The 16,793-nt window shown below is 36.8% G+C and overlaps 2 protein-coding genes across 9 annotated transcripts in view; one reads left to right on the plus strand and one right to left on the minus strand.

Annotated features, from left to right (window-relative positions):
• The window catches only part of MBP (myelin basic protein), a 110,726-nt gene extending 107,793 nt beyond the window's left edge, over positions 1 to 2,933 (plus strand). For all 4 annotated transcript variants that reach the window (XM_071456255.1, XM_071456236.1, XM_071456245.1 and 1 more), the window contains one exon: positions 1,141 to 2,933. In XM_071456255.1, the coding sequence (XP_071312356.1) occupies positions 1,141 to 1,197 (57 nt within the window). In that variant the 3' untranslated portion in view covers positions 1,198 to 2,933. The remainder of the gene's footprint in view (positions 1 to 1,140) is intronic.
• A 1,694-nt stretch (positions 2,934 to 4,627) lies between these two features.
• The window catches only part of ZNF236 (zinc finger protein 236), a 78,178-nt gene continuing 66,012 nt past the window's right edge, over positions 4,628 to 16,793 (minus strand). For 4 of the 5 annotated variants that reach the window (XM_071456213.1, XM_071456206.1, XM_071456202.1 and 1 more), the window contains exons 30-33: positions 15,545 to 15,742; positions 9,814 to 9,943; positions 6,819 to 6,995; positions 4,628 to 6,385 (exon numbers count right to left, since the gene is read on the minus strand). In XM_071456213.1, coding sequence (XP_071312314.1) covers positions 6,258 to 6,385; positions 6,819 to 6,995; positions 9,814 to 9,943; positions 15,545 to 15,742 — 633 coding nt within the window. In that variant the 3' untranslated portion in view covers positions 4,628 to 6,257. Of the gene's footprint in view, positions 6,386 to 6,818; positions 6,996 to 9,809; positions 9,944 to 10,900; positions 10,988 to 15,544; positions 15,743 to 16,793 lie in introns of those variants that run through there. The other variant, XM_071456223.1, reaches the window with a different exon arrangement.

Here is a 16,793-nt window from a genome sequence, read left to right on the forward strand (position 1 = left end):
ATTTCTGCAACTTTGATAAGAGTTTTATTCATGCTTATTTGATTTAGACCAATTGTTTACAGCAGGAGGCATTAATTACTGTTTCTTTATATAGTTCAATAGTCTTGTAATATAAAAAAGTTATCCAGTCTTTAAGGTATCTTTGAAAGAAAAAAAGCCAATTACCTAATGAATTAAACTGAATTTTCCTGTAACAGTTCTGTAAAACTAAGGAGGCAGTGCTGAAAGATAAGAACATAAATGAAGAAAATTAAGTCCCAAAGTACACACATTTTTTTTCAAGTAAACAGTTTAGTCATCATCTGATTACAGTAAAAATTACCACGCTATCTCCCATTTGTGATCTTAAGTGCATTTTTCAAGATTTGCCTGTAGAAGAGTTGCTAAAGCTAAGGAACAAGATACCAAGTTAGCTTAATCTCAAATTCCAAAAAATTAAATGTTGGAATTTCAGCTTGAATCATCTTTGCTAAAAAAATGCTTCTTTTCTCACGTGCAGATTTATGAATTGTCACAGTTTTTTTCCTCACAGCTTGACACTTTCTTATTATTTCTAAGAATAGGGCAGGTTTCAGCCCTTTTATCTTTTCTTAGCTTTCTCCTGTATCTGCATCTGAGCTTTCCATATAAACCTCCTGTTGATGTAACACTGAGAACTTACTGCAAAATGAAATTATTAAATTTCAGTTCTTTTGGATGTGAAACTATTACATCTTGGATGCAAGTTTTGGAGATTTTGTTTTGTTACTTGTTTTAAAGTATACACATAGTACAGGGTTCATAAAATGAAATTAAATAAAATGCTATTTTCCATGCTGTCCAAGGAAATAAATTGTTTTCATTAGGAAGGCCTGAATAAGAACATGCACTTAAAAGTTGTTAATGAGAGACTGTCTAGTCTTCTGTGGAAGATTTAATGACAGTAAGTTAATCCTAGGTGAAAATCAATGAAAATAAATCCTATTTTTGAAGTGAAAAATCCCAGTAATATTTAGTGATATACTAGAGGCAATTGGAGGCTATTTTCATTAGACAGTATTTTAAATTTTGTCATACTTACAACAGATTGATGTTCTTCAATGCATAGCCCCAAATACATATTAATTTCTAATTGATGCAACTCTGTTCTTCCCTCCACAGGGAGGCTCTGGGTCCCGACCTGGATCACGGTCTGGTTCCCCCATTGCTAGGCGCTGAAGCTCCAAGATGCCATCCAAGGATCGTGTACTCTGCTTCATAATATAACTGCCTTAAAATTAGTAACAGCTGCCACAATTACCTAGATAGATGCAATCCATTACTTAATGCCAATTAGTAGTAATGCCATGCAGTAGATGATACAAATTTCTATTGGCAATCCCTGAGCAACAGTTGAATGAAAGGAACACAAAAAGTAGCTTTGCTAGATGTTTTCCTTATTTTATGTGAAGTAACAAGATCTCTGACTTTACCCCTTCTTCTTCAGGATGCCCTAACTGTATGCTGGACTCCTTTATTTCTCCCAAGCACCTAATTTAAGCTCAACACTTCTGGTTTCGTTTTAGTGAACATCAGAATTACAAATAAAGAGCTATAATGTCTTGGATACTGAGCACTGCTGTTAATGAATTTTTCAGACACTGCTGTTAAAAAAAAAAAATCCAACATGTGCAGAAGTTGTAAGGACTGTTTATCCAAATTTTCTTTTTAGTTTTTTTTTCTTTTGTTTTGTTTAATCTTCCTTCTCTCACTCACAGAATAATTTATTTTCATAACAGGATTAGGCAGTCATGGAAAGGTTTATCAAACATTGGGAGTTCAAGGTATGTGAAGTGTGGGAGGGGGCAGATGTTGAAGAATCAATATGACGTGGAGCAATAGCAATAAGGAAATTCTTTCCATACAATGATTTGCTCATTGCATCCAAACCATGAGAATAAAGAGTAGATGAGGGAGAGAAAGAGGATTTCAAATTTGAGTTAGACTAATGTTACAAAACAAGGGATATTCCCAGAGAAACATCTAAGACTGCACACGTGACCACTGGACGTCACTGGTGCTTCACATAAATTCTGCTGCAATAGCATTAACTTTGCAGTACAATAAGTAAATAAGCATATAAACAAAAAAAGTCTAATTTCTGAAAGAAAGCCCTTCAGTACTGGTATCTCAGATAGTCCTGCACATCTCACATTAGAATTTCAAATCTTTCTCTTGGTATTGCAGCAGTGTTGTATTTGATAGGCTCATCTTTTGCCTGAGTAACACTTGGATGCCTTTTAAGGGCAGTGCACCAAAGCAAACTCGTAGTAAACTACTGTGAACATTTAACTGTTGTATTGTAGTTGCCTCCTAGAAATAGATTATAGTTCAGTTAGATTTAGATATGAATTGTTCACAAATTACTAAAATGAATGTGTGGAGATGGTATTTCCAACCACATTTAGGGAAATAAAAGGCTCTTCTGAATTGCACTGTTTTATTACTTAAACTTACAATTTCTTCAACCTGTCATCTAAGTGTCTGATTAATTATTTTATTTTTTTAGTTTTAGCCTATGCACTGTAGATTACAGCTAGTGCTTCCTAGGTTGAAACAGCATTCCTAATAAGTACCCAGTAAAAGTTACCTATAAATATATGTTATTTACATTTCACATCTAGATCTATTGTAGCTTTAAATCAGTGTCCATTAATATGAAGCAATGGAAGATGAGATGATAGAAAATACATAGAGACTAAAGAAAAAAGAACTGCCAAAATTATTATGCATACACACACTATTACATCTATTACCTTTGTTGGTTGCTATGTGTATTTTTTCTATTGTAGCTTCATTCAGATGTATACTCTGCAACGTAATAGTTGATTTAATTTGAACACGTATTGTTCTTAGAGGAACACAGCTTTTAAAAATAGTCACTATTGAAATAAAGTAATCAACTTGAAATGAAACTTGGGCCAGTTTTGTTTTTTTACAAAGGAAAAGGATATATATATATATATACACTTATACATACTTATATATATTTATATATTTAGGTCTGTTTGATTTATTGTCCCCCCACCATCCCCCAGAGTTTATGAATAATGTTCAGATACTAGAAAATAACACAATGACACCTTGGGACCCTGCACACAGGCTTCTAGTGACATTGCATGGCCCAGAAGGTTGACAACAGGACACAAGAATTATGGAATGCCAGTGTCTTAAGGAGTGACAGCAACAGGCCAGAGGGATATTGCAAGGCATAAAATGTCTATGAACAGGAAATAAAAAACAGTCCCCTTCATGAACAATTGTGGCACAAACAGCCCTCAAAAATGTGAAAGATTATTTAAGGTAAAAAGCCCAGAGAAATACATCTTTCAATACACTACACAGTAGAGTAACAGAATTTAACCAAAACCTCTTCCTTGCCTTCATCACTCTTCTTTCCCCTCAGTCATCTTTGCCAGAAGGTTGAAGTGGCTTTTTGGATTTACTTCTTCTAGAGGAATAGGCACAGTACTTGAAAGCATTGCTTTACCAATATGAAGAGAGATTAAAACTTAGCCTGAAATTTATTTGTTAAACACTAGTAGTTTTGATGAAAACCAGCAGTTTAAATGGCCATTTGACTTGTAAGCAAAAGATTTTTCCTGAAACAAGAATGCACAGCCAATACCACAAGTGTGTAATTTAATGTTCTGAAGGAATGGACATAAACCAAAATAAATTGTGAGCAGACACGAGCCAAAAACCCCAAGGCTAGCACAAACCTACTACTGCATTAAACCAGAAAGAACAAGGGCTGTCCACTTACCCACTGTGCAATGTGACACATCAAGCACTCCTCAGAACAAGAGTTCTTCTGCTTCCTTACATAATGCATCTGCGTTAACACAGCTTTTGAAAATATCAACATACTGGTTACAGTGTATTTGCTCTGAACATCAACACATACACTGCTCTGAAAACCTCCTACTCAATCCTACCAAGGCTATAAAAACCTCTGTTAATCACAGGTGAAGAGGATGCAGGGAAGCAAATCATATACAGTGTTAAAAAGAATTTTTTTTAAAAGTCTATTACTGTAGCTGACAGGATTTCCAAGTGCTGGAAGGGTAGCAAACTGAATTCAGGAAAAATGTCAGCTGACTCCATAACTCATACTGTTAATACTTCCAAGGCTGGCTGAACAGACTCACTGCCTCTAACCAAGGCATAACACTTTGAGAAGTGACCCTTTAAAAATGCCATCTTTTTACCCATGAGATCAGCTTTTAGGTTCCGTGTACCAAGTATCACAAACTCATTAAATGGTCTGGGTTGCAAGGGACCTTAAAGATCACCTAGTTCCATGCCCTCTGTGCATTTATACAGTATTCCCTGAAATGACAGGGAAAAAATTTCATACATGGAACATGCAATACAGCACATTTTGCTCTATTATTACAGATAAACAGCGTGCTATGCCATGAGGCCCGACAACTGTAAAATATAATGTCTTTCTTTAACAGCTGAAACATTCACAGGCTGCCTGGAAAGGAAGGCACTGATGGAAGGACTTTATTCTTCACATCTAATATTCAAACATGTGCTTCTGTAAACAGTTTTTCCAATCTCCTAGAATCCAGAATCACATGCTTAAAAAATACGCGAAACAGAATTTGGAAAAAAGTAATATTATTTAGCATGTTTTTCAATTAAATATTCCACATAACAAAAGTGTTATTTTCATGTCACCAACTATATTACTTATATACATATGCTGAACAGTTAACAAAAGAATTAAGAGATGCCCTATCAAAACCAACAGTGATTTCTTGCTTCAGCAATCTGAAATAACTAGTTTGTATCACAGACACAGTATAGACAATATTTACAGAAAAGAGCTTTTTGGATCTGAGAACAATTATCTTTTAGAAGGAAAATTTAATTCCAGGTCTGTATTATAGTACAACATATCCACCACTGATCTAGAAGTACTTGTGGCAACCAAACAGATGAACTCCTTGCAACTGGGATTAATATTTACAAAATATACTGATCGGCCACACAGAGGCTCATAGACTTTAAATATATATATATATATACATATATAAGCACACATATATATATATCTATATATATGTAACATATAAATAAAATTCAAAAGAACAAGGCAAAAATAAGAAAACAGCTTCTGTCTTTGGAATGTCTAAAAGACAACTATGCTTTTACTCCAGTGTTTCTCTGCTATGAAAAGTACATACTTAACAAGTGGCACCTTTGAAAGCAATATTCAGTCAGCTAGGTAGTTTTGCTAAAACAATGACTTAAACAACAAATAAATGTAACATATTTCCAAAATCCACAAAGAAAATAATAAGGAATTTACAGATTCAAAATGATAACTGTTTACAGCACTGGGGAACATTGTATAGTATAGGTGACTTATTGTGCACCTAATTTTCTCACTGCTACCACAAAATGGTATTTGTTTACCTCACAGATTTACTATATGGCTGTTTTCCACAGATACCGAGATATGTACCTGCTGACCCAGTACAGCAAACAGCAACAGAGGTTTTTACTGGAACCCTTTTCCATTTGGATTCTTATGAAGTAATTATTGCCAAGTCAAAAACCTCAAGACTTTTACTGTAAAAACTAACATCTATCGGCCTCTGTGGTTGGAATGAAAATGAACATGCTCCCTCTCAAGAGTTTATCTCAAGAAAAGCCATGAGCTTGCAGTATTTTATTTTTTTTCAACAAATTCTCAAATGCACTAAAAAAGAAAGCTTTCAAAAGAAATACAGCCTTTTCCTGTGCCTTGTAAAAAAAAAAAAAAGGCAAAACTCCACTGTTTTATACTGCATGCATCATCAACTGCAACACTTTGTTTCCAATCTCAATTATTTCTTAAAACACATTTAAAAAAAGTTAACTGACAGTTTCATGATTTTCCTGTGAAGTCATTCTTCATCTCCATTAAAAATGGGAATCATTCTATTCTGATATAAAGTTCCAGTTTATTTTTAAATAGATATACTGGCTGTGAATTCAAAGACGAAACTGTATACATTATTACCTGAGTTCATTGATTCACAGACAACTTAGCACAGATTAAATGAAGTTTTCCCAATATTCTTCTACAAGCTTAAAAAAAAGAATTCATCTTTTAGGTATCTTTTGTAAATAATTAAAAAAACCTCTAATATATTATTCTATTGTTAGTATCTTCAATGCTTGAAGCTTTTACTGTAAAGTTCGAGTCCCAGAAATATTTTTTCTTGTCAAATTTCAAGGTGTTATCGAAAAACATTGCCTATACTTTGCCATTCATTTGAAGATTCTTGTACCACTTCCTCTAAATTCAGAGCACGACTGATGTCTTCCCCTTCTTGTTCTTGGTGACTTGCAGGCTCTTGTACAGGACCTACCAAGGTACAAGAGAAAAGGCAATTGAGTATGATTTTACATATGGTGTAAGAAAAAGGCAAATAATGCACTTGGGAATAAAGGAACCATGATAGGAACAGTATTATACAATTACTTCAGATACTGTAAATTCATTAGATGGTCTTGGAAATTTTTTAAAAAAATCTAATACAATATACTGCTTTCCTGGAATAATTTTTCAACTCTGATTTCTGTACACAGAGCTCCACATCAAAAACGAGGAACCACAAAAAGCAACGAATTGCTGTTTCAACCTAATTTTTGGGTTGCATGTGCAACTATTACCTCATCAACTGTGGTCTTCAGCTATCAGTGCTTGATTCCTCAATAGCTTAAGGGAAGTGCTCTGTGCTCTCCTAACAAAGTACATGGAGTCCTGCCCTCAGCAGTGCTACCACCATGCTACGTACCAGTGTAACCATGAGCCCGTTTCATATGCAGCTTCATATTGCTTTTCTGTGTAAATCCCATTGCACAGTAGTCACATTTATAAGGTCTCTCTCCTGTGTGCCTTTTCATGTGGACTTTAAGAGCACTCTTCTGGTTAAATGCCTTTTCACACAGTGTACACTGAAATGGCCGTTCCCCTTTATAAGAAAGAAAAACACACTTTGTATTTTTTCCTTTTAAGATTAAAATACAGTTTGAAATTCTGTAAAAATTAACAAAATTATCTAGAAATGAAATAGACATCATCATTTTCCTTGAGACTTTCTCCAAACAGGGCTATAGTTCCCCATTGTCAGCAAAAATCTCAAATTAAATGTCAGAATAGTTACATAAGAACTAAATCACTGATTTATCCTTCCTATCCAATTTATAACCTAGGTAAGTTATTTAACAGAGGTACAAAAAAAAAATCTATTTACCAATTTGACTTTTCTATACTCAAAGAAACCATCACCTTTTTTGCATCATGAAGAGTAATGCAGATAAAGCAATGTACTAGAATTAACAAAGCTGATGCCTTTAAGAAACTGAAAAGTCCAATATGTTAACAAAAAAAGTGTTCTGGTAATTCTGCATGGAACTTGTGGCTTCCTATGCCAACTAGTGATTCCCATATCTCACCAAAAGAGGCTTATTGTTCCAATTCTGCTAGAATACTACTGATTTCTAGCTATAAACACAAGAACATATTAACTTAAAAATATTTTAAAATTTAAAAATACCTACTTTGCAAGACCAGACTTTTACTTCAACACTAACACTCAACACCATAACCTCTGATGTAAACACACTGTATGTCATTAAGGACTACTAAAAGCACTTTCTAAGATACTCCTTGCTATTTGTTAGCACAATAAAGCACAAGAAGGAGTAAAAACATTTTTCCAAATTCTTTCTTACAGGATAAATATGTCTCTCCCTTCATTATGTTAGTGTTCCCACATGCATGCCAAATCCAACTTCAGAAGGTCCTTCAAAGCACAGATATTTTCCTTCTATTTTTGTTAACAACTTTTTCTTTAGTTTGAAGAGAAATCCAGGCTTACTGAAATTCTTTTGATTCCATTTTTTAAATTCAGTGAAGGTGGGCAGCCTTTTTGGCGTAATGGATTACTACACAGTTTTTGGTAGAACTGGAAGCAAGTGCTTCCCTCTGATTTCAACATTTCAGCAAACCACTCTTCACTGATAAATCCTAAATAGCAAGATATCTAGAGCTATTCAGAGAAATAATGCATTTTCCTTCTGGTCATTGATTCAGTAGATATTACCCATTAGAAATGGTTATAAATGTTTAGTCAAGATAGAAATCACAAACACTTTCTCACAAACAAGGACAGTACCTTTATGGAAATAAGTCAGTTTAGGTTTAGATTAACCTTTCCTAGCATAGTTTATGTAAATGCATCCATCTAAACACTTCTGTGCAGCACATAAACAGGATTTTCACTCTTTTGGTCTCAAGTGATTTCCAAAAGAACATTACCTTTTGAAAGAATTACAATCCTATAGATTGACCTACTGTTGCCTGACATTGTTGAAACACAAAAATAAACATGAATTTAGCAAGGTCTGTTACAGTCTAGCACATGAGCCTCCTAGTACAAGAAACCCAAAAATATCTAAGGATTTAAGGATTTCCTGAGTGAATTACAACTCATTCCAAAACAGAAAGAACTCATCCTATGATGGGGAAGATTTATGAGAAACAGATCAATAAAGGGACTCTGCTCTGTTCTCAGCCTCCCTGAACTGCTCTGTGCCTATTACAGAGGGGCAGCAGCGTGAAATTAAACTAAGCATGGAAAATGACAACTGGTCATCTTTCCTGCTTCCTGTATATTCTGTGGAACACTAAAACTAGGAGACAATAACTTTTTCAAGAGTCTGTGTTATTTAAGTCAGTTTTGCAAAAAGCAAATTACTGAGGGTATTTTAATTTCCTTGGATTTTAACTCCGGCTTCTCTTTTCCTAGCCACAGTAGAACCAGAATGTTCTTTCTAATGCAGTAACCACAAAGCAGCTTGATGCTGGGGAAAGAGAAAACTCTGGTTGACTCATTCTAAGAGAGAGTTTTACCCTTCTGAGGGAATCTTCTTATTCTACAGCACATCCAGCCAAATTCATTGGTACTCTCCAGTTTAGTAGCAACACAGGTAACTTTCCCCTGTCCTGTTTACATTTAGCAACCATGACAGCTATTTATTGGTAGCAGTGGTAGGGAAAAGAAAGAATGTTTGTCAGGCACAGAAGGTGACAGGGAGGGCAGCTGGGCTATCATCCTATGTACAGCCTTCAACTTGTAGTAGGGCAGAAGCTGCAACCTGAAAAGCATTTCACTTACATCACAGAAAGTGAGTGCTCCCTAAGAGAAGTCAGAATGGACTTTTTATGGATTAACTGTTGAAGGAAATAATACAAGTGGAGTACGTGGAAAAGAACAGAACAAATTAAAAGCACTGGCATTAGAAACAGATGACATGTGCATGTAGCTCAGTGACAATGAAGCACTGCATACAGCAGTCAACATTAGCAGTCAAACCTATCTCTTGTTTAACATCACTGAGCACACTCCTCATTTGCACATTCTTCTATATGATTGAGGATGATCATAACCAGTGTTTTTAAATCACTTCAAACAACACTTTAAAATATGATTTTATTAATATCTTTCAAAGGCTGACAAACCTTTAGACACAAGTTCATGCACTCGCATTATCACTGCAGTACTGCCAGTCCCAAAATACAGATCAGCTTAGTGAAGCACATGAGTTTTCAAGTTTGCTGTTCCTCCTTTTAATTTCCATACATTTGAAGAAAGAAATTTACTTGGTTTTTTAAGCTTAAGTTGATATTTAAATGCAGTTAGCTGAAAGCATAAGCAAGGGCTCCAAACATAACATCCAAACATTGCTAAGAAAACCTCTCAAGATAAAAACAATTTCTGCTGTCACCTGTGTGGATGCGACTGTGTCTCTCCAGCTGACTTGGCTTAGCGAAAGCTTTTTCACAAGTATCACATTTAAACACTCTAGGCTTCTGGGAACTCAGTGAAGGTCCACCCTGATGGGTTTGCATGTGTTCCTAAGCCAGCATAGGGAAAAAAATAAATTTCAGACCCTTTAAAAGGATTTCAGTACTTAACATAAAAATATATTCACACCTGGAAGACAAAAGCAGAGGATCTTAGTCATCAGCAGACAAGCTGGAAGAAAATGGAAGAGTGCATTGTTTTTTTTCTTTTAGATTAGAGATTATTTTTGCGTATCAACTCTCTCTAACCATCAGTCTTCACACTTTTGAAAAACTCCGTAAGTAACTGTATGTCTTTCTTTTTTTGGCATACATTAGTCCCTTTACTAATTATCTGAAGCAAAATAAAATACAGAAAACCAAACCAGAGTTCTTTAAATGCTCTGTGCATCTACAAAGAGGTATTTTGACAACTGTGCATTGTAAACTAACATAGGATTTTTCCCCCCCTCTCCTCTACAGCATCCATCTCCCTCCTTGTCTGATACCTGGGCATTCCTCAGCACCTGAATTGGTAACACTGTCAAACTGCACAGGCCTCAAAGAGGCAACTATCACAACATACACACACACAGCTGCACAATGGCAAGATGCAAACAGAACCACTTCACAATGGACTCTTAATTGAAAAAAAACCCCCAGAAACTTAAATCACTAAGGTTCTTAACGGTAAGATAGCAGGATGTTTTACCTTCATGAAGAAGCATCAATAACAGCTCTAATTTCAGTGTTTTTAATACACTGATGCTACGCCCAGATGTTTTTCAAACTTAGAAGAGTATTTATGTTATCTATTAATTTTTTCATTTTTCATTTTTTTATTAATACCAAGTTAAAATTCGAATTACAAAAGAAAATAAATAAAAATATATATAACTAAAAAAATCTAATCAAGAACTGTCTGTGAAACAGTACTGCAAATACTTGTCCACTTTCTAAAATGTGTGTGGATATTCTTTTCTAGTCTATTTAATTACAGACTAAACTATTAATTAGTCTTTACTATACCTAAACAATAAGCCTTCTTGATGTCTATGAAGTCCTATTCCTCACTCCACGAACTGAAGCAAACTGTGTCTGCAGAGTTTGTTTACACTGGAAAATCAGCGAGACAGTTACATGGATGAATATTATTATCACAGTACTTATCATAATAGAGTATTATAGGGAAATAATATAAGGTCTTCTGAGAAAAATTAGGTATCTTAAAACCCCTGCTTAGGTGGAAATAAACAAAATCTTTAGGTTTTATCTTGTTCATAACCCCCTCAAGCATTGAAATGGTGGAAGCATAATATAACCTACTTCAAAAAAATTATCTGAAGCCAGCTGCTTCTTTCTTTCACCATAAAACCCAAACAAAAAACCAAACCTCCAAATCCCAATGACTCCCACCCCATCTTCTACTTCAATGCAAACAACATATCCAGATAGCCCTGTAAAACTTTCTGCCAACTTTCTCTGAAGAAACAGTTTGTGATGCAATTCTGTTCCACTGATCTGTGCACCTCTCATACTTTTCCTGTAAAATAAATATTCTTTTGAAAATAGTTCATGGAAATGCAACATTCATGAAGTGCAATCATCTCTTCATCTTCATAGTTAGTATTTCACTGATTTTGTGATATTTTACAACATTACTTGTGCAATTCTTATATTCTTCAGAGAGTAATTATCTTGGGGTAGCAAACAAGCATTATCTAATTAAAAAAATAAGACCAGGAAACCTTCTTTGAAATGGCTCATTGCATTAGTACGCCACTCCTATACCCCATCACTCCTGAAACATTAATTGTAACCACCTCTCAACGTGTGGCAATAAAAAGTTTGTTTCATTCCATTGTTTTAATAAGATGATAAGGCCTTTTTCCTTTTAACTTGGAATCATGTCTTTGCCTTATTTACTATCAACAGTCAACTTCCAGATACTTCCACTACATATTCATATAAAACTGGACAGTTTAGTCACTGTGCATGTCTTAAGGTTCTCCTCTCTGAAGCTGTAAAACAGGACAGTAACCCACATCAGAAGGGGAGTCTGAGTCACTTAACTGAAAAGCCTTAACACTGGGGGTGGGGGGTGGAGGTGTTTGTGAAAATGATCTCTAAAGAGCATTTTCTTGTGTATAATTATGAAAATGCTGCTACTGGCATCTTTGGAAAAAACACCTACAGTTAAGTACTGGGATCTAAACACTGATACCCTTACCTCTTACTGGATTTTTCTGAGAAGCCTGAGGTTTGGTAGTGCCCTTAATGTTTCTGGTGATCTCCAGAATTCCACCAGTATAAAATGAAGACCACGAGTAACAGATCACTGAACTCTTCCCAAAATCCTAAGCCAACCCCCAACATTTATCTTTGAATTTGCTATTATAGGCTGCTCACAACTGAAGCTGCTATTAACACCTTGATAAAGAGTCTGATGAGGGGTGGAATTTGTTTTAGTACCTGATGGTCCAGTGGTAAATGAAATTGTCCTTTAAGACCTTTAAGATCAAAGCCAACTGTTAACCAGCACTGACAAGCCTACCACTAAACCATGTCTGCTAAGACACTGTCCATAGTGCCACATCTACACATCTTCTAAATACCTGCAGAGTTGGTGACTCAACAACTTCCTTTTATAGGCTGTGCCAGTGCCTGACAAGCCTTTCAATGAAGAAATTTTCCCTAATATCCAATCTAAATCTCTCCTAACATAACTGAGGTAATTATCTCTTGTCCTATTGCTCATTATCCTGTAAAGGCCAACCCCCACCTGGCTAAACTCTTCTTGCAGAGAGTGTTAAGTGACCCCCGGGCTCCTTTTCTCCAGGCTAAACAACCCCAGCTTCCCTCAACTGCTCTGCTCCTCCTAAGAGTTGTGCTCCACACCTTTCACCAGCTCTGCTGCCTTTCTCTGGACACACTCCAGAACCTCAATGTCCTTCTTGAACTGAGAGCTCAAAACTAACACGGGATTTGAGATGCAGCCTTGCCAGCACAGAGTAAAGAGGGACAGCCACTGCCCTGCTCCTGCTGGCAACACTATTCCCCACACAGACCAGGAACCCATTGGCCTCCTTGGCCACCTGGGCCCACTCTAGCTCTCGTTCAGCCACTGTCACTCAGCACTCCCAGGTCCTTTTCCACCAGCAGCTTTCCAGCCACTCTGCCCCCAGCCTGTAGTGCTGCCTGGGGTTTTTCATGACCCAAGAGCAGGATCCGACACTTGGCCTTGTTGAACCTCACAAAATGGCCCCAACCCATTGATCCAGCCTGTCCAGATCCCTCTGAAGAGCCTTCCTGCCCTCCAGCAGATCAACACTCCTGGCTAGCTCAGTGTTGTCTGCAGAATGACTGAGAGTGCACTCAATCCTCTTGTTCAGATCATTGATAAAGATATTAAACAGAACCAGCCCCAGTACTGAGCCCTGGAGAACACCACTGGTGAGCAGCCATCAGCTGGATGTAACTCCATTCACCATCACTCTGAGCCTGGACATACAGCCAATTTTTTCCCAGCAAACAGTGAGCCCGTCCAAGCCATGGAGGTGAGTTTCTCCAGAAGAATGCTGTGGGAAGCAGTGTCAAAGGCTTTGCTGAAGTCCAGGTAGACAACATCCACAGCCCTTCCCTCCTCCATGAGCAAGTCACTTTGTCACAGAAAATCATGTTACTCGAGCAGGACCTGCTTTTCATAAACCCACACTGATTGTGCCTGATCTCCTGGCTGTCCTGCATGCGCCACATGGTGGCACACAAGATGAGCTGCTCCATAACCTTTCCTGGCACTGAGATCAGGCTGAAAGGCCTGTAGTTTCCCAGATCCTATTTCCAGCCCTTGTAGATGGGCATCACAGGTGCTAAGATCCAGTCAACTGGGACCTCCCTGGGTAGCCAGCACTGCTCATCGTAAAAGTGGTTTGGCAAGCTCTTCTGAAAGGCCCCTTGGTACCCTTGGGTGGATTCCATCCAGTGCTATAGACAAATTGTGCAGGTTGAAGTGGTGTGGCAGGTCACTGACTAATTCCCCTACCTCCACTGAGATGACTACAGTGCTGCACGCACCAGCACTGGGACATTTCAAACGTGCTCCAGTGTCCTCAGCACAGTGGGGTGGAGCTTGAAGGGTCTCACTGGCACATGAACCCTCAAACACTGGTGTGCTGCCCTCAAGCTCATCTCCAGCAAGTCTGGTTTTATCCCTTCTTCCCTACAAACCTAGTTCAGATGATCTCTCTCAACGAGCCCTGCTAACTCCTCAGCAAAGATCTTTTTCCCCCTTTGAGACAAGTGTAGCCCATCTGCAGCAGGCCTGCTGTTGTGTAGACCAATCCATGGTCAAAAACCCCTAAATTCTGCAGTCTCAGAGACAGCTACTGATCTGCCAGCTCTTCCTACACCACACCCTGCAACTGGAAGGACAGAAGAGAAGATTACTTGTGCTTCTGATCCCTTAACAAGTTGTCCCAAGGCCCTCAAGTCTCTTGTGACTGCCCTTGAACTTCTTATTGCAACTTCAATCGCTGCCTTCCTGAAAAATCAGTTATGGATAATAATCCAAGGGACATACTAGGGTAAGAAGTTATCTTGTCATATCTTTAACATGGGCCCAGTTTTAAGAAAACAAACTGAAGAGAGACTGATTTTTGGAGTTTGTTATCATTACTTAAGGAAAACAAGTATCAAGACTCCTTTGGGTTTTTTTCCTGGAAAATTTCTTCTAATTCAGAGGTTAAGAGTTTCACAACAATACATTTTATGATAGTTTCCAATAGTCTAGTTGACAGACTTGATCACTCCAAGAGGGTGAACTTCACAAAGAGAGTATATTTCATTATAATATTATATCAAAGTGAAATGAAATCTATTGAGGAGGTGTCCTAAAAGATAATATAAATATAAATAAATATAAATACATTGCCTTTGGCTCCAAAAATTTCTTGCTATAAATTCTGGGAAGCTGGCAAGATTCTGGGCAACTTATATGTTTACTCCTTTCTTAAAGCTCTTCAAATTACTTCCTTTAAGTATCTCCCAGAGGTAAGATACTGGCCTGAACAAAGCACTAGTCTAATACAGCCCAATATTCCTAATATTCCTAACAAGAACATTCTATAATACAGTTAAGAACTTAGATACATCACTAATTTTTTTAAAAGACTTGGAAGTACTAGGTTGTTCATAATCTAGAGAAAACAGAGAAAATATCACTAGACAAGAGCAATAATATAAAGACATTTTAAAATAAATGCTCCCTCTATCACTTGTACTCACATGACAGAGCATCTACAAATGAAATGGTAAGACTGTAAAGCAGGTAACTTCCTGAGATAGCAAAAGATTATCTGGAAATCAGGATTAGCATTGATGATATTCATATGCAAATAAAATAAGTGAAATATTTTCCTGACACTACTACTTGCATGACAGGCATTAACATTTTCATTCTGTAGTCAACATATGCATTAAAATCCTCTCCATGCTCCAGAAGAGAGTTCTCTATCTGTGCATACATTATCACTTAGATTCCCTCTCTCAGATGCACACCTCTGACACTGTAAAGGGAAAGCAAAGACAAAGGGCTAATAGGTACCTTTTGTTAATATCACAGAAAGTCCAAAACAAAAGGAGTTTAGAGAACTATCAACTGTTATTACCAAATACCTTGAGATGTGTTGCCCTCTTAAAGGCCTTATTGCAGATCTGGCAAACATGTATTCGCTCCTTGCCATGAACCTCTTTGCAGTGGTGTGTCAGCATGGTGATGGAATAAAAGGTTTGGCTACACTCAAAACACTGGTGCCCACGAGTTTCTTTTTCTGTTTGACTGCTTTTACTCACATTAGGGGTAACTTCTGTCACCTGTAACAATTTACAAATACACTATCAGGTAATTTCATAAGCACATCCACATTGGCTTATTTTTAAAATCTACCTCAACGTGACAAATTTTTGGAGAGCATCTGCAAGCAACTTAGAAGACACAAAAGAAGTCAGTTATATGTAAATATGAACTTCTATTTCATTGCTCTAAAGAATGATACATGTATTTTAAGAAAACAACATTAATAACTACAATCAAATTGACTTAACACATCATAAATAGAATGCGTGTGTGTGTGGATTCGTACTTGTCTACATTCAGTTTTATGCTCCTGAACAACCCAGATGATCCTCAATCTGCTACCAAATAAAATTCAAAGCCAAAAGCATTCCAGACAGGAAAAAAGTTATCTCTGATTCTGTAGAGAAGAAGAATATTTTCTATTTATTTAACTTCTTGACTGGGGATTCTATTTTCATAAGGAAGTAAAGGTCTACCTCCAGAAGTACTGAAACACAATGAAAAATTGATAGACTTGGATGGTGGTGTGATGCATTATTGTTTTAATTAGTGAGAACTGCCTGGAAAAACTACTTTCTGCAGATAATTTAATACCAAATTCAACTTTATACATACAGAGGAATCCTAAATACAGTAACACAGAAAGCAACAAATCAAGTCACAATCCGCCTCTCTCATTTCTCCTATATTAGAGCTTGCCCAGCCAGGCTGGTGGAAAACATTCATTCTTTCATTCATTCATTCTTCTTCAAGAAAAGAAGTCTGAACCACTTTTTCGAATACCAAAACTGTATTACTTACGTAAGAGTTTCTATTGTGATTCAAAGGCATAAGAAGTTGCAAAGACTTTATGTTGCACCATCACTGAAACAACTTGGATTCAGAAAGAGAATGGAAAAAGTGTACCAATGGGTGCTATTTTTCCCCACATCTCCAAAATTTATTTATTTTTATTTTATAAATACCAACTTACTTGGAAATTTTTGGAGCAGTCTGTGTTGAGCACATGATTATGTGATTTGGAGAAAGAACCACATTATAAATTACATTTCTTTCTTGTGTGCATGT

This window comes from Agelaius tricolor, unplaced genomic scaffold, assembly GCF_023055355.1.
Source record: "Agelaius tricolor isolate 1412-34295 unplaced genomic scaffold, bAgeTri1.0.p SCAF_2, whole genome shotgun sequence".
NCBI lineage: Eukaryota > Metazoa > Chordata > Aves > Passeriformes > Icteridae > Agelaius > Agelaius tricolor.